The sequence below is a fragment of the Leucoraja erinacea genome, chromosome 7, assembly GCF_028641065.1.
Source record: "Leucoraja erinacea ecotype New England chromosome 7, Leri_hhj_1, whole genome shotgun sequence".
NCBI lineage: Eukaryota > Metazoa > Chordata > Chondrichthyes > Rajiformes > Rajidae > Leucoraja > Leucoraja erinaceus.
This window is the reverse complement of record NC_073383.1, coordinates 53859-80061: the sequence shown is the minus strand read 5'-3', so window position 1 is coordinate 80061 and position 26203 is coordinate 53859. Positions and strand designations below refer to the sequence as shown.

The 26203-nt window shown below is 44.2% G+C and overlaps 1 protein-coding gene across 1 annotated transcript in view; it reads right to left on the bottom strand.

Annotated features, from left to right (window-relative positions):
• The window catches only part of LOC129698553 (diacylglycerol kinase beta), a 440909-nt gene extending 414977 nt beyond the window's left edge, over positions 1-25932 (bottom strand). Inside the window, exon 1 of the mRNA XM_055637631.1 lies at positions 25837-25932. Within this exon, the coding sequence (XP_055493606.1) occupies positions 25837-25860 (24 nt within the window). The 5' untranslated portion in view covers positions 25861-25932. The remainder of the gene's footprint in view (positions 1-25836) is intronic.
• Between the last annotated feature and the right edge of the window lie 271 nt (positions 25933-26203).

Here is a 26203-nt window from a genome sequence, read left to right as displayed (position 1 = left end):
ACCCGACTATGTGTAATGACACACCTTCGACTATACCTTAAGACTACTAAAACTTAAGAGGAAGTAAATTGGCACTATGGGCAGCCATAAACAGCCTAATGGCCGGGTATCAGCACAAACCATCGCTGGATGGCTCAGACAGGTTTGGGAGCTGCTGGGGTGGATACTGACATCTTAAATCGCTATCCACAAGGGCAACAGCAACACTGGCAGCAGGAGACAAGGAAGTGCCTATGGACCATATCCAGGCAACAGCAGGATGGTCTAGAGTAGTGGTTCCCAACGTGGGGCGTACGCCCCACAGGGGGGCAATTTGATTTTTAAGGGGGGCAATTGAGCGCGACTGAGGAGGTCTGGGTCCAAATTTTCGATTTTTTTTTTTTGGATTTTCCATCAGGTAAACATATGTAGTTTATGTTTCAGATGTTATTTTGAGTAAATAATTTTTTTGATGTAAAAAATGTCTTTAGTGTGTAGTTATTACATAATCACCACGCCATCGCTCTTCATGCACGTCGCACGAAGCGCGCGAGATCATGGGAGAACCTTATTTATTGAATTGGATTTAGAAATGCGATTCAAAGAGCTATTGCTAAGTTACCCTTATAATATCTCTTTCCTCCGTTTTCTCTCAAGGGAAAGCAAGGGGGGGGGGGGGGGGGGGGCATCAGGATTTTAGAGGTGATTAGGTGGGGCATGGCCAAAAAAAGGGTGGGAACCACTGGTTTAGAGAAAGACCTTCCAATTCCTAATAATAAGCCAATAACCAAACCTGCGGTGTTGCAGAATTAAGTTTGAATTCTGTAATATATTTAGCCCTAGGGAGGATTATTTTGTTAAAATAAATTGTTATTGTCTGAATTGGATACATGTCTAAATACAATAACATACTTCCTCCCTTGAATGACTTCGGCAGTGGGTGAAACATGGACTGTTCCACGGCTTGAAATCACAGATCTTTAAAATCTTCACGTAGTCACTCACGTGACTCCGAAGTAAAATAGTAAGATTAAACGAGAACTTACCAGTTTGAAGTTTGATCTTTATTTTATGTGGAGTTACGATGAGGGATTACGTGCCCTCCGCTCCCGCCCTCTATTATAAAGGTCAACTGGTATATTAGTTCTTATCTTACTATGTTTATTTCAATGACTATTACTGTGATTCCACACCGCTGCTTTGAAGAATGCCGCGCATGCGTGCTGGCGGGGTCCTCACGTAATCCCTCATCGTAACTCCTCATAAAATAAAGATCAAGCTTCAAACTGGTAAGTTCTCGTTTAATCCTACTATTGTCCCTAGTCTGTGTAGGATAGTGTTAATCTGCGGGAATCGCTGGCCGATGTGGACTCAGTGGACCGAAGGGCCTGTTTCCGCGCTGTATCTCTCAACTAAATTGAACTAAAATTGGAAATAATATTTTTTGGTGGGTGGGGGGTGCGTGGAGGGGTGGATGTAATGTGCCATTAAAGCTGATTACATCAGCGTGCTTGGAGGCCAGTCCTATTACCAAGGAGGCTGACATTGTATGGGAGTTCCCAGCAAGAGGGAATGATTTTTTTTACAAAAAAAGGCCCAGAGGGTCATGGAACATGCAATCCAAGACCTGATGGCAAACAGGAATCAGAACTGGCTTGGAAAACGATGGTGGGGCATCTTTTCTGATGGGAAGTCTATAACCAGAGGTCTGCCTCAGGGAAATCAGTGCTGGGACTCTTGTTTGTCACGTATAAATGACTTGGATGAGAATATATTTAAGAGGGAAATGTAGATGCTGGAAAATCGAAGGTAGATAGAAACGCTGGCGAAACTCAGCGGGTGAGGTAGCATGTATGGAGCGAAGGAAATAGGAAACCCTATTTCCTTCGCTCCATGGGTGCTGCCTCACCTGGATGAGGATATAGGTGGACTGACAAGCAGGTTTGCTGAGAACACAAAATGTGGTGGTGTTGTAGATAGTGAAGGTGGCTGTGAAAGATGCTGAGACCAGTTGGAAGGTTTGTCAGAGCGGTGGAAGATGGAAGGCAAGTGTGAGGTTATGCACTTGGAACATGATAAATATAAGTGGCTGGGAGGGGAGTATCGATATACAGCGAGATCTTGGGGTGTAAATCCATAGCTCTCTGAAAATGACCACAGCTTGATAGGATAGTGACAAAAACATGATGACACAAAGCTGGGTGGCAGTGTGAAACTGTGAATTGGATGCTATGAGAATGCAGGGTGACTTGGACAGGTTGGGTGTGTGGGCAGATGCATGGCAAATCCAGTTTAATGTGGATAAATGTGAGGTTATCCACTTAGGGAGCAAAAACAGGAAGTCAGATTATTATCTAAATTGAGTCAAGTTGGGAAAAGGGGAAGTACAATGGGATCTGGGGGTCCTTGTTCATCAGCCACTGAAAGTAAGCATGCAGGTACAGCAGGCAGTGAAGAAAGCTAATGGCATGTTGGCCTTCATTGCAAGAGGATTTAGGTTTAGGAGCAAGGAGGTCCTCCTGCAGTTGTACAGGGCCCTGGTGAGACCTCACCTGGAGTATTGTGTGCAGTTTTGGTCTCCTAATTTGAGGAAGGACATTCTTGCGATTGAGGGAGTGCAGCGTAGGTTCACCAGGTTAATTCACAGGATGGCGAGACTGTCTTATGATGAAAGAATGTGTCGACTGGGCTTGTATACACTGGAATTTAGAAGATGAAAGCCGATCTTATTGAAACATAAGATTATTAAGGGTTTGGACACGGTAGAGGCAGGAAACAGGCTTGATGGGCCGAATGGCCTACTCCTGCACCTATCGTCTATTGTCTATTCACCAAGCTTGTCTTTATAGGCTGAGAGTTGGGATTAAATGGTGCTACTCATCAAACCATTGAACAGGCCACACTTGAAGTATTGTGTACAGTCCTGGTCACCACAATGCAGGACGAGTGTGGTAGTATTAAAAATAGTGTAAAGGAGTTTCACCAGGATGCTGCCTTGAATGGAGGGCACAACGCACAAGGAGATTGATTAGGTTAGGTCTCTTCTCACTGGATCATAGAAACCAAGATGTGGCCTTATACAAGGTCTATAAAGTTATGAGTGGCGTAGATACGTAACACTTATGTTGGCCATGTAATCAGAAAATTGTTGATGTTTTGGCAGTAAACAAGGCTTATGTGGACTTTAATAAGGTTTTTGGCAATGCGCCGTACAGTGGGTGGCACGGTGGCGCAGCGGTAGTGTTGCTGCCTTACAACATTTATAGCGTCAGAGACCCAGGTTCGATCCCGACTAAGGGTGCTGTTTGTACGGAGTTTGTACATTTTCTCCCTGTGGCCTGTGTGGGTCGGGGGGGTGGGGGTGGGGGGTGGGGAGGGGTGGATTCGGCAATTGGGATTACCATAGATAGGCATCATGACCAGCATTGACATGTTGGGTGGAAGGACCTGTTTCTGCGTTCTACGAATCTGCATGGTGCCTCTTTGAATGTGGACACATAGAGCCTTGCCACAGGGAATTCTCCCAGAGGTTTCCCCCTTTCTCCCCGACGGATTATCGGAGGCATGTATGGTCTTTTTAAAAAGCTAGCGATGGGCCTTTTATTACCAAAGTTAATAAACATTACTTCAAATTAAAATGTATGACTGAGTATGCCACATTTGTTCTTATTGCATTGCAAGGCTATGGAGAAAGAGCTGGATGATCACAAGAGCATAAGTGATAGGAGCAGAATTAGGCCATTCAGCCCATCATGGCTGATCTATCTCTCCCTCCTAACCCCATTCTCCTGCCTTCTCCCCATAACCTACGACAGCCATACTAATCAAGAATCTATCTATCTCTGCCTTAAATATATCCACTGACTTGGCCTCCACAGCCTTCTGTAGCAATGAGTTCCACAGATTCACCTCCCTCTGACTAAATACATTAATCCTCATCTTCTTCCTAAAGGAATGTCATTTAATTCTGAGGCTGTGACCTGAGGGGTTTGGCGAGAGGATTGGGAGAACTGGGGATTTACACTGGCAGAGACAAGATAGGCCGAATGGCCTCTTCCTGCGCCACCAAAATCAAGTATCAGAAGATTTATTCAGATTAGCTACTTGCAAAAGTGAAAAACAATTGTGAAGTGGAGGAGAAAATAATGTCATTGTGACTGTAATGAACCGTTCAATGTAATGAATAGCATTGATGACACAAATGCAGCAGCTTCCCATCTATCATGTAAATCACTGCTCCTGATAATAGGTTATGGTATTACATAATATACGAGGAGTAGTTACTCCAATCCCTTTTAAACAAAGCTGGAGGCAAATATCCGCGCGTAGATGTAACATGGCTGTTATACAAGATATCCCCTTGAGAAGCTCAGATGTATTCAGTTCAGAATCAGGTATATTTTACATAAAAATACTGAACACTCAGGCAATTAATTAAAAGAAAACCTCATGGCTGTTCATATGTACATTAACAAGGGGATTTGAGTATAGGATCAAGGACGTCCTACTGCAGTTGTACAGGGTACTGGTGAGACTGCACCTGGTGTATTGCGAGCAGTTTTAGTCTCCTAATTTGAGGAAGGACAGGTTCACCAGGTTAATTCCCGTGATGGCGGGACTGACATATGATGAAAGAATGGAACGACTGGGCTTGTATTCATTGGAATTTAGAAGGATGAGAGGGAAATCTTAGAGAAACATATAAAAGATGCAGGAAACATGTCCCCGATGTTGGGGGAGTCCAGAACCATGGGTCATAGTTTAAGGTAGGCCATTTAGGACTGAGATGAGGGGAAACTTTGTCACCCAGAGAGATGTGAATCTATGGAATTCTCTGCCACAGAAGGCAGTGGGGGGCAATTCACTGGGTATTTTCAAGTTAGATTAAGTTCTTAGGGCTAATGGAATCAAGGGATATGGGGAGAAGGCAGGAACGGGGTACTGATTTTGGATGATCAGCCATGATCTTATTGAATGGCGGTGCTGGCTCGATGGGCTGAATGGCCTACTCCTGCACCTATTGCCTATGAGTACTTTGCATCCACATTCACAGAGGGAGAGGACGGCAAGAACAGTGTGGGGAAGATTAATGAGCTTGCTCAGTTTGATATCAAGGTGCTGCTGGGGCTCTTGAAGAGCATCAAGGTGGAAGAGTCTCTCGGGCCTGATGGGATCAATCACAGGTCAACGGAAGAGGCAAGAGAGGAGAATGCAGGGCCCGTGACAAAGAGGTGGTAGAGAATCTATTGGAGAGGAATCTTCGGGATAGGATGTACTTGCATTTGGAAGAGCATGATGTATATAGGGACAGTCAGCATAGCTTTGTTCACAGTAGGTCATGACTTAAGAACGAATTAGTTTTTTAAGGAGGTGGTGCTGATGATAGATTAGGGTAAGATAGTGAATGGTGTCCAGAAGGATTTTAGTTTAACTTGGCATCAGGGTCGGGAATGACAATGTGGACCGAAGGGCCGGTTGCTGTGCTGTTCTATGTTATAAGAAATATTACATAAGCATGCAGTTTTTAATTTATTGAAGAGAAATATCAAAGATGCAATTCATGATAATAAAAAAACTTGGACAACAAAAGTAATGTTGGTAGCAGGAATGTAGTGACCCACAATAGTTTATCAATGATGGCACAGTACTTCATAAAGATTAATATGTACTGAGTGCAAGTCTAAAGGGCCTGTCCCACTATACAAGTTTACCCAAGAGCTCTCCCGAGTTTAAAAAAATCAAACTCGTGGTAAGTACGTAGAATGTACGTAGCGGGTATGTCAGAGCTCGGGACGTCTCTTTGTGGCTCGTAACGCTAACGGCAGGCACTCGGGAAACGCGGTAAGATTGTGAAGTTTTTTCAACATGTTGCAAAATGTCCACGAGAGCCCCGAGTACCTATGAGCGGCCATTACCGTAATTCTCCGAGTTCAAATCAGGGGAAACTCGGGAGAACTCTTGAATTACCTCGTACAGTGGGACAGGTCCTTTACACTGGGACATTGGTTAAATATACCAAGTTAAAGATGGCCATGCATAACTGAATGGGGACAAAAATAATATATAGTGGGTGAAAGGAATCCTTTGAAAATCATGAGAAACAACTATTGTATTTGCAACACGGGTGTGAATGCAGTGACCATGTTATTTGTTACATGGTGGCGCAGCGGTAGAGTTGCTGCCTTACAGCGCTTGCAGTGCCTGAGACCCGGGTTCGATCCCGACTACGGGTGCTGTCTTTATAGAGTTTGTACGTTCTCTCCGTGACCACGTGGGCTTTCTACGAGATCTCCTGTTTCCTCCCACACTCCAAAGACGTACAGGTTTGTAGGTTAATTGGCTTGGTTATAGTGTAAAAATGGTCTCTAGTTTATGTAGGGTAGTGTTAATGTGCGGGGATCGCTGGTCAGTGTGAACTCGGTGGGTCCAAGGGCCTGTTTCCACGCTGTATCTCTAAAAACTAAAAAAGCAACCAACCATTCCATGCCACTGTTTTAGAAGGAACTGCAGATGCTGGAAAATCGAAGGTAGACAAAATTGCTGGAGAAACTCAGCGGGTGAGGCAGCATCTATGAGGTGAAGGAAATTGGCGACATTTTGGATCGAGAACCTTCTTCAGACCCATGACACTGTGTAATCTGATGATTTCTTAAAGATAATTGCTCTTTTTTTCCCCGCAGAAGTTGGAATCAATATCATTCATGAACATCAAATTAATGAAAGGTTGACCAGCTTTCTTTCTGATAAAAATACATTCAAACACAGGTGCTGATTATCTGATTTTGCCCAAGCACAAATATTTTTTGTGATATATTTCCACAAAAAAAATCACAATTTTCTTCAAAATAACGGAGATGGCACTTGTCAGATTACGTCCAGCCAGTATTTCATTTCACCCATCTTATTTTTTTTTTTTTAATACAATCAGATAAAAAATATACAACGTTTTGAACATAACCAGCAAGAAACAAAAATGTCACAGTCATGCACCATTTTTATTCAGCCAGGACTCTCTGAAACTGTACATCAAGAGCTTAGTCATGCACTTTGCCATCTCCAGCCCAAGAAAGCAGGGATTCTTTGAATAACAACATTGTGGTAACTGAAGAATCTGCAGCTTGGCTTCAGTTTGGTTTAGTTTCAAGATACAGCGCGGAAACATGCCCTTCGGCCCACTGAGTCCGCACCGACCAGCGATCCCCAAACACTAACGCTATCCTACAGACATTAGGGACAATTTTACACTTACACCAAGCCAATTAACCCACAAACCTGTCGGTCTTTGGAGCGTTGGGGGAAACCAAAGATCTTTAAAAAAAAAAACATGCAGTCACGGGGAGAAAGTACAAACTCCGTACAGACAGCTCCCATAGTCGGGATCGAACCTGGGTCTATGGTGCTGTAAGCTCTGTAAAAGGCCTGCCACACTTTCCTGAGTTACTCACGAACTCTCCCGAGTTTTCCCCTTGATTCGAACTCGGAGAATTACGGTAATAGCTGTTTGTAGTATTAGGGGCTATTTTTTTAACTTGTTGAAAAAACGTCCCGACTTAACTGATGCTCCGCGTTTTTACGTCTGGCATTACGAGCTGCCACGAAACATCTACGGACACCCACGGCCTCATACGAGCTCGCTACGGACATTCCCCGACATCCCCCGAGTTCAAATCAAGGGGAAAACTCGGGAGAGTTCGTGAGTAACTCGGGAAAGTGGGACAGGGCCTTTAGGCAGCAACTATACCACTGAGCCACTCTTAGTTCACAATGGTAAAATAGCTGGAGTGAAGATATTCTGCAGATTATTCATTAAATTCAAATCAAATAGCTTTTTCTGCCAAAATCACAATGGCTCTTAAGTACAAATTGCTCATGTAACAGTGAGGTAGCAGAGTGTGCAAAGAATAACATATTCTTCCCTGCTACGCACTGCTGCCCCAATCGGGCATACCTAAGAACATCTTTGCAACCTTCATAAATATGAAGAGAGATTTAATACAATGTAAATGGTAAAATGTATGTAGCAAGCGGAAAAGACAAAAGCATCAAATGTTACATGCTTACTTGCTTTAGAATATCTTGCTTCTGCAGAGTTGTGTGAATTGAAGGACAGACAGACAGAGAGAAAGAAGAAAGAGAGGAAAGGAAGAAACAGGTTATTTAACTGAAATAGAAAGATTTGCCAAAAGTTAGGAAGCACGTATATTACTGGCAATAGTTTTCTGGTAGCGCATTATTACCTTTGGGTGGACAAAAATGCTGGAGAAACTCAGACTGAAGAAGGGTTTCGGCCCGAAACGTTGCTATTTCCTTCGCTCCATAGATGCTGCCTCACCCGCTGAGTTTCTCCAGCATGTTTGTCTACCTTCGATTTTCCTGCATCTGCAGTTCCTTCTGAAGCATTATTACCTTTACAAGTTTGTGACTGAATTGGTAAATTGCATTCACGAGAAAAGTTTATTTTTCGAACTCTCAGATGTTTCACCTACTCTCACATGGGCACTCTCATCTGCAATAATTTTTTTTTTGTTGAGGGTGTAGGGGTGAAATTTGTGCTAATTTGTGCTACACCTTCCACCTGATATTTTGTGTCGGTGCCTATCTGAGTATAGTCAGATATGGGGTATAGCACAAAATTCCCATCTACAAGGGCAACAATTTTAGATGCCATTTATTGATTTATTTCACTGTGAACACTGTTCCAGGATATGGCTGTCCTGCAGACGTGATTCATTTTAAAACACAAATAATTCGACCAGTATTTTCCGATGGACAGAACCCCAAGGGCAATAGCGGATCATAACATCAACATGGTAGAGGATCAGTCCAGCAGCACTTGGAGTGGAGGAGGCTTTGGGTGTAAGGGGGAGGGGTAAAATAGACCAGGCACTTGGATTGGCAACACTGGGATGGGATTGGCAGCACACGTTGGTGGGAACATGGGACGGTGTGTCTGGTGCAGAAAGGGAGGAGGCAGTCAGCCTGATTATGCCACGATGAGGATGGGGTCCAGCCTCCACTTGTAATAAAGAGAACCAAAGCCACAGACCCAGGTTCGATCCCGACTACACGGATCCTGCCTGTACAGAGTTTGTACGTTCTTCCCGTGGCCTGCGTGGGTTTTCTCCGAGATCTTCGGTTCCCTCCCACACTCCAAAGACGTACAGGTTTGTAGGTTAATTGGCTTGGTGTATGTGTAAATTGCCCCTAGTGTGTGTAGGATAGTGTTAATGTGCGGGGATCGCTGGTCGGTTTGGATTTGGTGGGCTGAGGGGCCTGTTTCCGCACTGTATCTCTAAAACTAAAGTAAATGTTTGTCTGAAGTTGTCTGGCATGTCATAGAAACATAGAAACATAGAAACATAGAAATTAGGTGCAGGAGTAGGCCATTCGGCCCTTCGAGCCTGCACCGCCAGTCAATATAATCATGGCTGATCATCCAACTCAGTATCCCGTACCTGCCTTCTCTCCATACCCCCTGATCCCCTTAGCCACAAGGGCCACATCTAACTCCCTCTTAAATATAGCCAATGAACTGGCCCTCGACTACCCTCTGTGGCAGAGAGTTCCAGAGATTCACCACTCTCTGTGTGAAAAAAAAGTTCTTCTCATCTCGGTTTTAAAGGATTTCCCCCTTATCCTTAAGCTGTGACCCCTTGTCCTGGACTTCCCCAACATCGGGAGCAATCTTCCTGCATCTAGCCTGTCCAACCCCTTAAGAATTTTGTAAGTTTCTATAAGATCCCCTCTCAATCTCCTAAACTCTAGAGAGTATAAACCAAGTCTATCCAGTCTTTCTTCATAAGACAGTCCTGACATCCCAGGAATCAGTCTGGTGAACCGTCTCTGCACTCCCTCTATGGCAATAATGTCCTTCCTCAGATTTGGAGACCAAAACTGTACGCAATACTCCAGGTTCTGGGACATCAGAGTGGGGTCTGCAGACACTATTTTAGGGAGTTAGATGAGGACAGGCTTAGCAAATGTTAGTAAGAGTAGTGTGAGTGGAGGAATGATCAGTGAGTGGATGTCTGGGGTTGAGGGAGCATTGATCTGATTTGCAGCCTGGATTTTGGATTGTGAAATTGATTTTAGTGATGCCTGCTTCTGGTCCTGGCGAAAGGACAGTCACGTGGATGTAGGTGGTGGTGTGGAACGGCAAGAGTAAGAGGGAGAGCACGAGTGTGTGAGAGAGACACACACACACAAAAAGCTGCAGTAACTCAGCGGGTCAAAACAGCATCTCTGGAGAAAAGGAAAGGGTGGCTTGTCAGGTCGAGCCCCTTCTTTAGACTGAAGGGCCTCAACCCAAAACGGCACCCATTCCTTTCCTCCAGAGATGCTGTTTCACCCGCTGAGTTACTGCAGCTTGATGTGTTCCAGTGTTTGAAATGTAATACAGACAGAAGGAACAGGTGGAGGAATTGCGTTACTATTCAGGGAGAATATCATGGCAACACGCAGGGAAGATGTGCTGGGGACACTTCCATTATTATCGTTACTTTTTGCATATCTTTCATTCATTTGTTCTTTATCTCTCTACATCACCATCTATATGAATGAATGAAAACGTTTATTGGCCAAGTATGTACACATACAAGGAAATTGCCTTGGTGCTCTGCTCACAAGTAACAACATGACATACAGTAAACCATCAAGAATAAAACTTAAAATATTAAGAATAAAACATTATAGTTTCAACGTGTGACAAATAATATGCCAGAGCAAAAGCAGGCTACAGACTTTTGGTTGTTGAGTAGAGCTACTGCTTGTAGCAAAAAGCTGTTTTTATGTCAGGCTGTGACAGCTTTGACAGCCCGGAGTCGCCTTCCAGAGGGAAGTGATTCAAAGAGTTTGTGGCCAGGGTGAGAGATGATCTTACCCGCTCGCTTCCTGGGCCCCTTGCAGTGTACAGTTCGTCAATATCTCTTATTTCCCTTTCCCCTGAATGGTCTGAAGAAGGGTCTCGACCCGAAATGTAACCCATTCCTTCTCTCCAGAGATACTGCCTGTCCCGCTGACTTACTCCAGCATTTTGTGTCTATCTTCGGTTTAAAGCAGTATCTGCAGTTCCTTCCCACACGGATATGCTGGAGAGCTTGTCCCCTGAACCGATATGGGAAGAGCTCAAAAATAAGAAACGAGCAAGCATTCTAATGTAGACATGCTGGAGGAACTCAGCAGATGAAGCAGCATCTATGGAGAGAAGGAATAGGCGATGTTTCGGGTCGAGACCCGTCTTCAGACTGATGTGATTATAAAAGGACTGGACAAGCTAGATGCAGGAAAAACGTTCCCAATGTTGGGTGAGTCCAGAACCAGGGGCCACAGTCTTAGAATAAAGGGGAGGCTATTTAAGACGGAAGTGAGAAAAAACCTTTTTTCACCCAGAGAGTTGTGAATTTGTGGAATTCCCTGCCACAGAGGGCAGTGGAGGCCAAATCACTGGATGGATTTAAGAGAGAGTTAGATAGAGCTCCAGGGACTGGTGGAATCAAGTGATATGGGGAGAAGGCAGGCATAGGTCATTGATTGGGGACGATCAGCCATGATCGCTATGAATGGCGGTGCTGGCTTGAAGGGCCGAATGGCCTCCTCCAACCCCTATTTTCTACGTTTCTATCCATGTTTCTATGACTACTATATGGCCCCCCAAAACCCACAGGAGGAAAAGGAACAAATGTAAAATTACTAAAAGATGCCAAAGGACCAGGAGTGATTTTATGTTCCCCAATTTTGACTGGGACTTGCTCACTGCCAATGGGCTTAGACTGGACTGAATTTGTTCAAAGAGACAGAGGTATTGCTCTACTAATCAGGGAGAATGTCACAGCGACATTCATAGAGAACATACTGAAGGTTCGTTCGCTGAGGTGACATGGGTCAACCTCAAATATAACAAAGGTATATTCATTACGATGAGAGTGTATTTGTAGGCCCACCTACAAAGAACTGCAGATGCTGGTTTAAATCAAAGGTAGACAAAAAATGCTGGAGTAACTCAGCGGGTCAGGCTGCATCTCTGGAGAGAAGGAATGGGTGACTTTTCGGGTCGAGACCTTTCTTCGAGATAGAGGAACAATGATCTAGAGAGATTATATAAAATGTAAAGGCAGCCCGTGTTATCGTAGTGGGTGACTTCCCCAATATTGTCTGAGACTTCCTTTGTGCAAGAGAAACAGATGGGGCAGAATTGGTTACATATGCACGAGGATTTCTGAAACAGTATGTGGATTATCCAACTCGAGTTGGTAAGCAAATTGTTCCTTTAAGCTGTTGAGAAAAGTTCTCTGTTGAATCCTTGCTTTGCTTGGTTTTGTGCAACAACATTTCTTGTTTGTTTGAGGGGTTTTGAGATGCTTTTCAGGTTGTTTAAACAAGTCAGTCAACTAACAGCCCCATATTCAAAGGGCAACAACTTCAAGACTTGGAGTCTGGTTGGTGTGGGGCTACTGGAAATTACAGATAAACTTTCAGGTTCTGTTTATCAAGTTCATGTCATAAGTGATGGGAGCAGAATTAGGCCATTCGGCCCATCAAGTCTACTCCTCAATTCAATCACGGCTGATCTATCTCTCCCTCCTAACCCCATTCTTCTCTCCATACCCCCTGACACCTGTACTAATCAAGAATCTATATACCTTTGCCTTAAAAATATGCATTGACTTGGCCTCCACAGCCTTCTGTGGCAAAGAATTCCACAGATTCACCACCCTCTGACTAAAGAAATTCCCCCCCATCTCCTATAATTCCCCCCCATGTCCTATAATTCTGAGGCTATGACCTCCGGCCTCAGACTCTCCCACTAGTGGAAACATCCTCTCTATGTAATTAGCCTATGGCCTAATGTATTAGCCTTGGAATTTGAATGTACATTCTCCCCAGCAAAATACAGAGCAGACATGAGGCTGGCTGGTCAGGGAATTTCTTAAGCCTGTATATGACCCAGGCTGGAAGGACTATGGTTGTTTTATCACTCTTCATGTGCATGCATCTTATTACAATTTTGCAGACTCAATGCGATTTAGAATTAGTATGAGGCAAAGTCATATCAGATCACGGCTGATATGTCTTTCTCGAAGTACATATAATTAGTTTCAAAAAATTCCACTCCTCCCCACTTTAGTAATTTCTTCATTAAACTTGATCAGGTTGATCAGATGTGATCAAACATTGACAAACTAAATGTTGTCTTGCTGTATTGGTGAATTTGGTGTTCAATCACTGCGTATGTCATTTTAAATTATTTAATTTTTTTTCAACCATTGGATCAGAGACATTTAGAAACTGTGAAAAGGCCCATCAGGCACAAGATGAACAGTACGTTGATGGAGACTGAGCTTCCATCAGATGGTTGAAAGCTTCAAGTTCCCAGGAGTCAATATCAACAACAAATTCTCCTGGATCACCCATACTGAATCAACGACCACACAAAACACACCAATGCCTCTCCTTCCATAGAAGGCTCAGGAAGTTTGGCATGTCCCTTACAACTCTCAGCAACGTATTCAGATGCACCATAGAAAGCATTGTGGACCGCAAGAAATTGCAGAGAATTGTGGATGCAATCCAGACTATCATTGACTCCATTTATGCCTCACGCTGTCTCGGCAAGGCCAGCAGCATAATCAAGGATGAGTCGCACCCTAGGCCACTCCCTCTTCTCCCCTCTCCTATCAGGCAAAAGTTATGGAAGTGTGAAAACACACACGTCCAGATTCAGGGGCAGTTTCTTCCCAGCTGTTATCAGGAAATTGGATCATCCCACCACAACCAGAGAGCAGTGCTGAACCTCATTGGTGACCCTTGGACTATCCTTGATTGGACTTTGTGTTCAAGAAGGAACTGCAGATGCTGGAAGATCGAAGGTACACAAAATTGCTGGAGAAACTCTGCGGGTGCAGCAGCATCTATGGAGCGAAGGAAATAGGCGACGTTTCGGGCCGAAACCCTTCTTCAGACTGATGGGGGGTGGGGGGGGAGAAGGAAGGAAAAAGGGAGGAGGAGGAGCCCGAAGGCAGGGGGGTGGGAGGAGACAGCTCGAGGGTTAAGGAAGGAAAGGAGACAGCAAGGGCTAGCAAAATTGGGAGAATTCAATGTTAATACCATCAGGATGCAAACTGCCCAGGCGGAATATGAGGTGCTGTTCCTCCAATTTCCGGTGTTGCTCACTCTGGCAATGGGGGAGACCCAGGACAGAGAGGTCGGATTGGGAATGGGAGGGGGAGTTGAAGTGCTGAGCCACCGGGAGGTCAGGTTCGTTATTGCGGACTAAACGGAGGTGTTCGGCGAAACGATCGCCCAACCTACGCTTAGTCTCCCCGATGTAGATCAGGACTTTGCTGGCTTTATCTTGGACAAAATGTTATACCCTTATCATGTATCTGTACACTGTAAATGGATCGATTGTAATCATGTATTGTCTTTCTGCTGAGTGGATAGCACGCAACAAAAGCTTTTCACTGTACCTCAGTACACGTGACAATAAACTAAACTGTTTGCCAAATCACATCCTTGGATCATTGTGTTATGGTATGTCTGTAGTATTAAGACTACCAAGGAAAGGTATAAAAGTAGCACAGTATATTGAGTGGCTGGAGGACAAAGAAACCAGAGAATGCATTCAGCTCTGTTGTGTAGGAAGGAACTGTAGTTGCTGGTTTAAACCAACAATAGACACAAAATGCTGGGGTGACCTAACGAGTCAGGCAGCATCTATGGAGAAAGGACCCTTCTTCAGCTTGGTTGTATTTTCCCTCTCCAGGAATAATCTGATCATGTTGTTCCAGCTAGACAAATAATGCTGGAGAAACTCAGCGGGTCAGGCAGCATCTATGGAGAGAAGGAATTGGCGACGTTTCGGGTCGAGACCCTTCTTCAGACTGAACATCTCCACAGATGCTGCCTCACCCGCTGAGTTTCTCCAGCATATTTTGTCTACCTTCGATTTTGACAGCATCTGCAGTTCTTTCTTAAACATGTTGTTCTAGCTGTCTCCTTCACTAGTAAGCATGGTAGGACATGAACGTGAGATGACTGAGGGTGGTAATAGGAAGGGGACATTTGGGGTTGTGACAAGTGCAATGAGAATTTATTTATAGAGTCCAATTACTTTTAAGATTACAATTATCCACTGACACTTGAAGCCAAACTCTTGGTGTACACATTAATAGGGCTAATGGAACATCTTGGTAAATGGATCTTGGGTAAGGAACGATGTCCTAGATATCTAGTGCATTGCACCTTTTTTTTAATATAAGGCACTAAGAATTTGAACATTGAATCTTGAATCTTTATCCTCCCCCCCCCCCCCTCCCCTCCCCCCCCCCCCCTCCCCCCCTCCCCAGACTGTAATACATCCTCAATCACTTCTCGGTGAAATCTTGCCAGTCCTAATTCAACCTCTGCTCCAAGTACAACTGGCATGTTAGGCATTTGATGATAGCATCACACTTGCCACACTAGCCATGGGCAGTCACAGTGGTGCAGCAGTAGAGGTGCTGCCTTGCAGCACCGGCGACCCAGATTTGATCCTGACTGCGGGTGCTGTCTGTACGGAGTTTGTAGGTTCTACCCGTGACCGTGTGGGTTTTCTGCAAGATCTTCGGTTTCCTCCCACACTCCAAAGACGTACAGGCTTGTAGGTTAATTGGCTTGGTGTAAATGTAAAAATTGTCCGTAGTGTTAATGTTCAGGGATCACTGGTCGGTGCAGAGACGTTGGGCTGAAGGGCCTATTTCCGTGCTGAATCTCTAAATTAAATTAAATTATTATGGGAAAATTGTGAAGATTAGAGCAGGTTGGCTGGATTAGCCAAGGCCTACAATGGAGGCCCCATCCTTGCTTCCCTATCAACTGCTCTACTTCCATCTCACTCAGAGCACAATCCTCAGCTTACTCTGTCCACCTGTCCTCCCTGTCCTCATCCCAACTCAACCTAAGTTCCACTATAGAGAGTAAATTGGTATTTCAATGCCACACACTCTTTCCTGCAGCAGTAGGCATGCATGAAGAGATGTCACAGGGGGAATTTGACAATACCTCGGTGAGCCCTATGGCGAGATATTGTTCAATGCTGGGGAGCCATGTGCAGGAATCATGCACAATGAGACTGCAGTTCAACTATAATCTCTACACCTAGAATATTTTCATCTGTTCAACTGTCCTTTTGGGAAAAGACCATTTTCAAGAACTAAAGTGTGGGGGACTACATTTATCTTGCATCCAGCATTCAAGAATAATATTTTGCATTAGTGGTGGGTATGCAAGCACGAGTTGTATCTTTAGGTCATAAGGTCACAAATAGGACTGGAATTAGGCCATTCGGTCCATACTCCGCCATTCAATCATGGCTGATCTATCTCTCCCTCCTAACCCTATTCTCCTGCCTTCTCCCCATAACCTCGGACATCTGTTCTAATCACGAATCTATCTATCTCTGCCTTAAAAATATCCACTGACTTGGCCTCCACAGCCTTCTGTGGCAAAGAATTCCACAGATTCACCACCCTCTGGCTAAAGACATTTATCCTCACCTTCCTATAAGAACGTCCTTTAATTCTGAGGCTATGACCTCAAGTCCTAGACTCTTTCATGTGTGGAAACATCCTCTCCACATCCACTCTATCAAAACCTTTCACTATTCTGTACGTTTCAATGAGGTACCCTTTCATTCTTCTAAACTCCAGCAAGTACAGGCCCAGTGTCGGCAAATACTCATTATAGGTTAACCCACTCATTCCTGGGGTCATTCTTGTAAACCCCCTCTGGACCCTCTCCAGAGCCAGAACATCCTTCCTCAGATATGGAGCCCAAAATTGCTCACAATATTCCAAATGCGGCCTGACCAGCACCTTATAGAGCCTCAGCATTACATCCCTGTTTCTGTATACAAGCTCTCTCGAAATATATGCTCGCATTGAATTCGCTTTCTTTACTACCGATTCGACGCAGATTAACGTTTCGGGAATCCTGCACCAGCACTCCCAAGGCCCTTTGCACCTCCGATTTCTGGAATCTCTCCCCATTGAGAAAATAGTCTATGCCTTTATTCCTACTCCCAAAATGCATGACCCCACACTTTGCTACACTATATTCCATCTGCCACTTCTCTGCCCACTCTCCCAACCTGTCCAAGTCCATCTGCAGAATCCCTGCTTTCTCAACACTACCTGCCCCTCCACCTATTTTCGTATCACCCGCAACCTTGGCCACAAAGCCGTCAATCATAAATATAAAACGTGAAGACCAACGCCCCAACACCGACCCCTGCGGAACTCCACTAGTCACTGGCAGCCAACCAGAAAAAGCCCCCATTATTGCCACTCTTTTTCTTCTGCCATCCAGCCAACCTGCTATTCATGTTAATAGCTGCCCTTTGATAGAAACATAGAAAATAGGTGCAGGAGTAGGCCATTTGGCCCTTCGAGCCAGCACCCCATTCAATATGATCATGGCTGATCATCCAAAATCAGTACCCCATTCATGCTGTTTCCCCATATGCCTGATTCCTTCAGCCCTAAGAGCTAAATCTAACTCTCTTGAAAACATCCAGTGAATTGGCCTCCACTGCCTTCTGTGGCAGAGAATTCTACAGATTCACAACTCTCTGGGTGAAAATGTTTTTCCTCATCTCAGTCCTAAATGGCCTACCCCTTATTCTTAAACTGTGACCCCTGGTTCTGGACTCCCCCATTATCGGGACCATTTTTCCTGCATCTACCCTGTCCAATCCCTTAAGAATTTTACATGTTTCTATAAGATTTCCTCTCATCCTTCTAAAATCCAGTGAATACAAGCCCAGTCGACACATTCTTTCATCATATGACAGTCCTGCCATCCCAGGAATTAACCTGGTGAACCTACGCTGCACTCCCTCAATAGCAATAATGTCCTTCCTCAAATTAGGAGACCAAATTTGCACACAATACACCAGGTGTGGTCTCACCTGGGCCCTGTACAACTGCAGTAGGATCTCCTTGCTCTTAAACTCAAATCCTCTCACAATAAAAGCCAACGTGTCATTAGCTTTCTTCACTGCCTGCTGTACCTGCATGCTTACTTTCAGTGACTGATGTATAAGGACAACCAGGTCTTGTTGCACTTCCCCTTATCCTAATCTGACACCATTCAAATAATCAGCCTTCTTATTCTTGCCATCAAAGTGGATAACCTCACATTTATCCACATTATACTGCATCTGCCATGCATCTGCCCACTCACCCAACCTATCCAAGTCACCCTGCAGCCTCATAGCATCACCTTCACTGCTCACACTGCCAACCAGCTTTGTGTCATCCACAAACTTGGAGATGTCAAATTTAATTCCCTCGTCTAAATCGTTAATATATATTGTAAATAGCTGGAGTCCCAGCACCAAGCCTTGCGGCACCCCACTAGTCACTGCCTGCCATTCTGAAAAGGACCCGTTAATTCCTATTCTTTGCTTCCTGTCTGCCAACCAGTTCTCTGTCCATATCAATACCCTACCCCCAATACCATGTGCTCTTTTTGCACACTGATATCTTGTGTGGGACCTTGCCAAAGGCCTTTTGAACGTCCAGATACATCACATCCACTGGCTCTCCCTTATCCATTCTAGTTGTTACATCCTCAAAACATTCCAGAAAATTAATCAAGCATGATTTCCCCTTCATCAATCCATGCTGACTTTGACCGATCCTGTCACTGCTTTCCAAATGTGCTGCTATAATGGACTTAAGCATCTTCCCCACTACCGATGTAAGGGGAACTTGTCTATAATTTCTCATTTTCTTTGTCCCTCCTTTCTTAAAAAGTGGGGTTACATTAGCTACCCTGGTACCTTTGACTCTCTTCTTCCTAAGCAGCCTAACAAGCTATTTATTTCTTCAAAGAATTCCAACAAATGCATCAAGTAAGACTTCTCCTTCACAAAGCCATGCTGACTTTGCCTATTTTATCGTGAACTTCTAAGTACACCGTAACCTCATCCTTTATGATGGATTGTAGAATCTTACCAACCTCCAAAGTCACACCAACCGGCCCACTGTTCTGCCTTGCTCCCTTTTTGTGCTGTGGGATAATATTGGCAATTTCCCAATCATCTGGGACCTCTCCTGACTCTGGTGATTCCTGCAATATCACTGTCAATGCCTCCACAATCTCGAAAGCCACCTCTTTCAGAACCCTAGGGTACAGTCCCACTGGTCCAGGTGACTTATCCACCTTCAGCCCTTTCAGCTTCCCAAGCCCCTTCTCCCTGGTAATAGCCACTCCACTAACTTCCACCCTCTGACTCTCTTGAATTTCAAGCACATTGCTAGTGTCTTCCACTGTGAAGACTGATGCAACTAAGTTATTCAACTCCTCTGTCATTTCTTTATTCCCCATTACCACTTCTCATGCATCATTCTCCAGCAGCCCAACGTCCACTCTTGCCTCTTTCTTGCTCTTTATATAACTGAAGAAAGTCTTGCTATCCTCTTTTATATTATTGGCTAGCTTACCTTCGTATTTTTATCTTTTCTCCCTGTAATTTATTTTTAGTCACCCTCGGCTGTTCTTTAAAAGCTTCCCAATCCTCTGGTTTCCCACTCATCTTTGCAATGTTATATAACTTCTCTTTTAGTTTTATACTGTCCTTGACTTCCTTTGTCAGCCACGTCCGCCTTTTCCTCCCCTTAGATACTTTCTTCCTCTTTGGAATGAAAAGATCCTGCATCTTCCGGTTTATTCCCAGAAATTTTTGTAATTGCTGTTCCACTGTCATCCCTGCTAGGGTCCCTTTCCAGTCAACTTTGGCCAGCACCCTCCCCATGACTGTAGTCCCCTTTGCCCAGCTGCAATACCAAAACATCCAATTTCACCTTCTCCCTCTCGAATTGCAGATTAAAACCCATCACGTTATGGTCACTACCTCCTAATGGTTCCTTTACCTTGAGTTCCCTTATCAAATCCGGTTCATTACACAACGCTAAATCCAGAATTGCCTTTTCCCTGGTCAGCTCCAGTACAAGCTGCTCTAAGAATCCATCTCGGAGGCACTCCACAAACTCCCTTTCTTGGGGTCTAGTACCAACCTGATTTTCCCAGTCTACCTGTATGTTGAAATCTCCCATAACATAGAAACATAGAAACATAGAAATTAGGTGCAGGAGTAGGCCATTCGGCCCTTCGAGCCTGCACCGCCATTCAATATGATCATGGCTGATCATCCAACTCAGTATCCCGTACCTGCCTTCTCTCCATACCCCCTGATCCCCTTAGCCACAAGGGCCACATCTAACTCCCTCTTAAATATAGCCAATGAACTGGCCTCAACTACCCTCTGTGGCAGAGAGTTCCAGAGATTCACCACTCTCTGTGTGAAAAAAGTTCTTCTCATCTCGGTTTTAAAGGATTTCCCCCTTATCCGTAAGCTGTGACCCCTTGTCCTGGACTTCCCTAACATCGGGAACAATCTTCCTGCATCTAGCCTGTCCAACCCCTTAAGAATTTTGTAAGTTTCTATAAGATCCCCTCTCAATCTCCTAAATTTTAGAGAGTATAAACCAAGTCTATCCAGTCTTTCTTCATAAGACAGTCCTGACATCCCAGGAATCAGTCTGGTGAACTGTCTCTGCACTCCCTCTATGGCAATAATGTCCTTCCTCAGATTTGGAGACCAAAACTGTACGCAATACTCCAGGTGTGGTCTCACCAAGACCCTGTACAACTGCAGTAGAACCTCCCTGCTCCTATACTCAAATCCTTTTGCAATGAAAGCTAACATACCATTTGCTTTCTTTACTGCCTGCTGCACCTGCATGCCTACCTTCAATGACTGGTGTACCATGACACCCAGGTCTCGCTGCATCTACCCCTTTACAATCGGCCACCATTTAGATAATAGTACCCCTGTTATAACCACTGTAGCATTGCCTTTTCTACATGCCAATTTTATCTCCTGATGTTCATCAAAGTGGTTTCAAAATTAAGCTTTAAACTTTGACAGACTGCAATTTACTAGCAAAATGGAGCTAACAGACTTTGACTCAGAGTCCATTATATTTGGGTAACAAAACATAATTGATGTGAATGAAGGGAGAAAGGCACAGAAATGAATCAGCAAAGGTCAGCAAAATGCTCAACAACCTCAGAAGGAACAGCTGTCAAATAGATTAAGAAATGTAAAGATTGGAGAGGAAGAAGACAAGAGTGTTTTGCTTGACTGATGAAAAAAGATCGAATCCCACAGGTTGAGAACAAGTAATAGGAATCTGAGGATCTCTCCTAACCCCAATCCCCTGCCATCTCCGCATCTGACACCCAAAGGCCTGGATTTAACAATTAGCAGAAGCAGCTTCAGTCCTAATTCATCATAAAATCATAGAAAATAGGTGCAGGAGTAGGCCATTCGGCCCTTCGAGCCAGGACTGCCATTCAATATGATCATGGCTGATCATCCACAATCAGTACCCCGTTCCGGATTTTTTCCTATATCCCTTGATTCCATTAGCCCTAAGAGCTAAATCTAACTCTCTCTTGAATACATCCAGTGAATTGGCCTCCACTGCCTTCTGTGGCAGAGAATTGCACAGATTCACAACTCTCTGGGTGAAAACGATTTTCCTCATCTAAGTCATGAATGGCCTACCCCTTATTCTTAAACTGTGACCCCTGGTTCTGGACTCCCCCAACATGGGGAACATTTTTCCTGCATCTACCCTGTCCAATCCTCTAAGAATTTTATATATTTCTATAAGATCCGCTCTCATCCAGCGAATAGAAGCCCAGTCGACCATCATATGTCAGTCCCGCCATCCTGGGAATTAACCTGGTGAACCTACGCTGCACTCCCTCAATAGCAATATTGTCCTTCCTCAAATTAGGAGACCAAAATTGCACACAATTTGTTGTGGTCCTGCTGAATACAGGCGTGGATTGCTTCATTTTCCAAAGAGCTGGTATTGGAATTGAACACAGAGCAATCAATGTCTGCCTTGATGATGTTACTGATACACTAGCTAATAATGACTTAATTAGAGCAGTTCAAGCCAAATCCAAACTGAGTTTAGTGATTTTAACAATAAATTAAAAAAAAACAATACTAGTGAAAAAAAAATCAAAACCCTGAATTCCCAAGTGCAATCAAGCCAGTTCCAGTAGTTTGTTTAGTTGATAGAAACATAGAAACATAGAAATTAGGTGCAGGAGTAGGCCATTCGGCCCTTCGAGCCTGCAACGCCATTCAATATGATCATGGCTGATCATCCAACTCAGTATCCCGTACCTGCCTTCTCTCCATACCCCCTGATCCCCTTAGCCACAAGGGCCACATCTAACTCCCTCTTAAATATAGCCAATGAACTGGCCTCAACTACCCTCTGTGGCAGAGAGTTCCAGAGATTCACCACGCTCTGTGTGAAAAAAGTTCTTCTCATCTCAGTTTTAAAGGATTTCCCCCTTATCCTTAAGCTGTGACCCCTTGTCCTGGACTTCCCTAACATCTGGAACAATCTTCCTGCATCTCGCCTGTCCAACCCCTTAAGAATTTTGTAAGTTTCTATAAGATCCCCTCTCAATCTCCTAAATTCTAGAGAGTATAAACCAAGTCTATCCAGTCTTTCTTCATAAGACAGTCCTGACATCCCAGGAATCAGTCTGGTGAACCGTCTCTGCACTCCCTCTATGGCAATAATGTCCTTCCTCAGATTTGGAGACCAAAACTGTACGCAATACTCCAGATGTGGTCTCACCAAGACCCTGTACAACTGCAGTAGAACCTCCCTGCTCCTATACTCAAATCCTTTTGCAATGAAAGCTAACATACCATTCGCTTTCTTTACTGCCTGCTGCACCTGCATGCCTACCTTCAATGACTGGTGTACCATGACACCCAGGTCTCGCTGCATCTCCCCCTTTCCCAATCGGCCACCATTTAGATAATAGTCTGTAGTTTGTAGTGTTCAATAACCTTATAGTTATTGGGAAGAAACTGTTCCTGAACCTAGAGGTCATGGTTTCTGACTACCATACCTTCTTCCCATGGGAGTAAAACAATGGTGGTGTGGTCCTTTATGATGCTGGCAGGCTGCCTGTTTAGGCAGTGCCTTCCATAGATCCCTCCGATGGTGGGGAGGCCAGTATCCATGATGGACTGGCCAATGTTCACCACTGCTCTGGGCTTCGTTCCCGGGCTTTCGAGTTGCTGAACCAGACTGTGTTGCAACCGATCAATATGCTCCAATTCTCTGCAGAGGTTCAAGAGAGTATTCGTCGATATGTACCAAATCATCTCAATCCTCCAAGCAATTGAAGGCATTTTGGTGATATTTTTATGATGGCATTAACATGCTGGGTACAGGGCAGATCTTCAGAGACATGCACGTCCAGGAAGGGAGTAGTGGACTTGTCGACAGACAAGTTTGAAGATCATCGCACTTCTCTTTCCGAGGTCAACGTTCTTACTGACGTTAAGAGCATGGTTGTTGTTCAGACGATCGATCTCCCTTCTCTACTCTGACTCATTACTACACAAAATTCGTCCAATAACGGTAGTAGAGTTGGAACAGCGTCAAGCTATATGATCATGAGTATAGAGAGAGTAGAGCAAGGGGATTGAGCAGGCAGCCTACATGTGCCCTTGTGCTGATTCAGATTCAGATTCAACTTTAATTGTCATTGTCAGTGTACAGTACAGAGACATTTGCTCATCAAGGAAGAAGTGGTGTTGCCAATTCATACCAATTTGTGGTCTGTTGATGAGGAGGTTGAGGATCCTGTTGCAAGGGATGTACACGACCCAGTTCTTTGATTGATTTAATGAATTAGGAGGTGATAATGGTGATGGGTCATAGCCTAAAGTATGACAGAAAATACAATTCCTTGCAGCAGAGACAGAAAAATACAACCTGTTTGTTAAAGTGTGGTGGAGTATGGAAAAAATGTAAAATGTTCCCTTTATTTCCATGCCTCTAATTAATTTATTTGTTTAAACTAATTTCTTCTTCCAATCACATGTGGATTCCTTCTCGAAATGAGTTTAAGAATTTTGGGACCTCCACCTCAGAATACTTCTGTCTTATTTGTGATTAAAGTAGATTTGTTTCCGATGTATGAAGCATGATTTTCCAAGACAACTCTGCGTAAATTGCTAAAGGGTTCTCCCACTGTAGGAGCTAATTCAAGAGCAGGTATGTCGGAGCTCGGGACGTCTCTTAGCGGCTCGTAACGCTAACGGCAGGTACTCGGGAAACCCGGTAAGCTCGGGAAGACTCGTGAAGATTTTTCAACATGTTGAAAAATGTCCACGAGAGCCCCGAGTACCTACGAGTGCCCATTACCATAATTCTCCAAGTTCGAATCAGAGGAAACTCCGGAGAGCTCTTGAATTAGCTCGTACAGTGGGATAGTCGCATAAAACATAAATGATGTACTTTAAAAGACTCTAATAGATTACTTGGGGTGATGGACACACACTCATGACATGAATGTCAAGTGCTTGCAGGAAGACCATCAAGTTAGTGAAAGATTTCTCTGCAGCTTGTTGGACTTCCAGCATAGTGAGATGCCCAGACGGGAATGTTGTCAACTGGTCATTCCGGACTGCAGGAGCACGTGCCGAGGAACACACTGAAGCTCTGCGAAGGCTCTGTGAGGGAGGAGCACAACTTAGGTTCCGTCTGCTGCTGGACCTTGAAGGACAGAGTCCAGTGGACGCACCACTCAAACAAGTGAAAGGGGGTGGGGGGGGGGGGGGTCCCGTGAGGGGCAATGGGACTACTATATGCAAGGAAAAGGAAGGTGCTGACACTGCTGGATAAGACACTGGCACTGAGAATGCATTTTTGCATGGTCAGTGTCTTGTATATGTTTTTAATTGCAAATAAAGCTTATTATGAAATATTTTAAAAAAACTATTTGACAAAGACCTACATGGTGGGTTAGTCAAAAAAAAAATCACAAGAATGAAGGGAGAATGATAAACTGGATACCAGAAGGTGGCTTTGCAGCAGAGCTCACAGGTGTTTTTACGGCTATGAGGCTATGAGGTTAATAGCTTGAGGTTCAAAAGGCCACACTCAGCCATTAGACACAAAAAGCTGGAGCAACAGGTTACTCAACAGCATCTCTGGAGAAACGGAATGGGAGGCGTTTTGGGTCGAAACCCTTCTTCAGACACTAAAGAAGCCTCTCGACCTGAAACGCGAGTGACGTGGCGTGACGACGTATTCACGCACGGTGTTTCCGCAAGTGTTGCAACATTGTTTTTTGTCGCTGCTGGATTTTGAAATGATCAAAATCTTTTGTGGTTAGGAAGTTCAAAATAGATTAATTAATTACAAATAATTAGCCTAAGCCAAAGCATAACTTGCTAATCCTTCATATAATCCAATGCAAGATCATTATTTTATTAGTCCTTTAATACTGCTAAATAAAAGCCCTGTCCCACTGTATGAGTTAATTCAAGAGCTCTCCCAAGTTTAAAAAAAAATCAAACTCGTGGTAAGCACGTAGAACGTCTGTAGCGGGTATGTCGGAGCTCGGGGCGTCTCTTAGCGGCTCGCACAACTAACGGCAGGTACTCGGGAAACGTGGAAAGCTCGGGAAGACTTGTGCATGAAAAATATCCACGAGAGTCCCGAGTACCGACGAACGGCCATTACTGTAAATTTCCGAGTTCAAATCAGGGGAAACTCAGGAGAACTCTTCAATGAACTCGTACAGTGGGACAGGACTTTTAATCAAATACAAATTCATGAATGGGGAAAATAGTTGTATTCCACAAGGAACAAATACTCTGAAATCACAGAACATTCAGCACCATATAGGAATAGTTCCAACATGTGTTGTTATAAAGCACTGAGGTTGGAAGAGGTGAAAACCATAAATAGTTACCTGTTCAGGGTTATATTTGGACATCACTCCATCTCCATGAAACTCTTCCAGCACATCTTTCAGTTTCTTTGAGGAATCTATGAATATAATTTCAAGAAACAATTAACAGAACTGAAGGTTTATGCAGAAATAACCCATTTGAAAGGGGTGTCGGATAGACAATAGACAATAGGTGCGGGAGTAGGCCATTCGGCCCTTCGAGCCAGCACTGCCATTCAATGTGGCTGACCATCCCCAATGAGTACCCCATTCCTGCCTTCTCCCCATATCCCCTGACTCCGCTAGTTGTAATCTATTTTTAACCGCTATTTTGATCATTCCCATTGCTGCTCTTTACTACGACTTTATAAGAATCTTGCACAAAGGT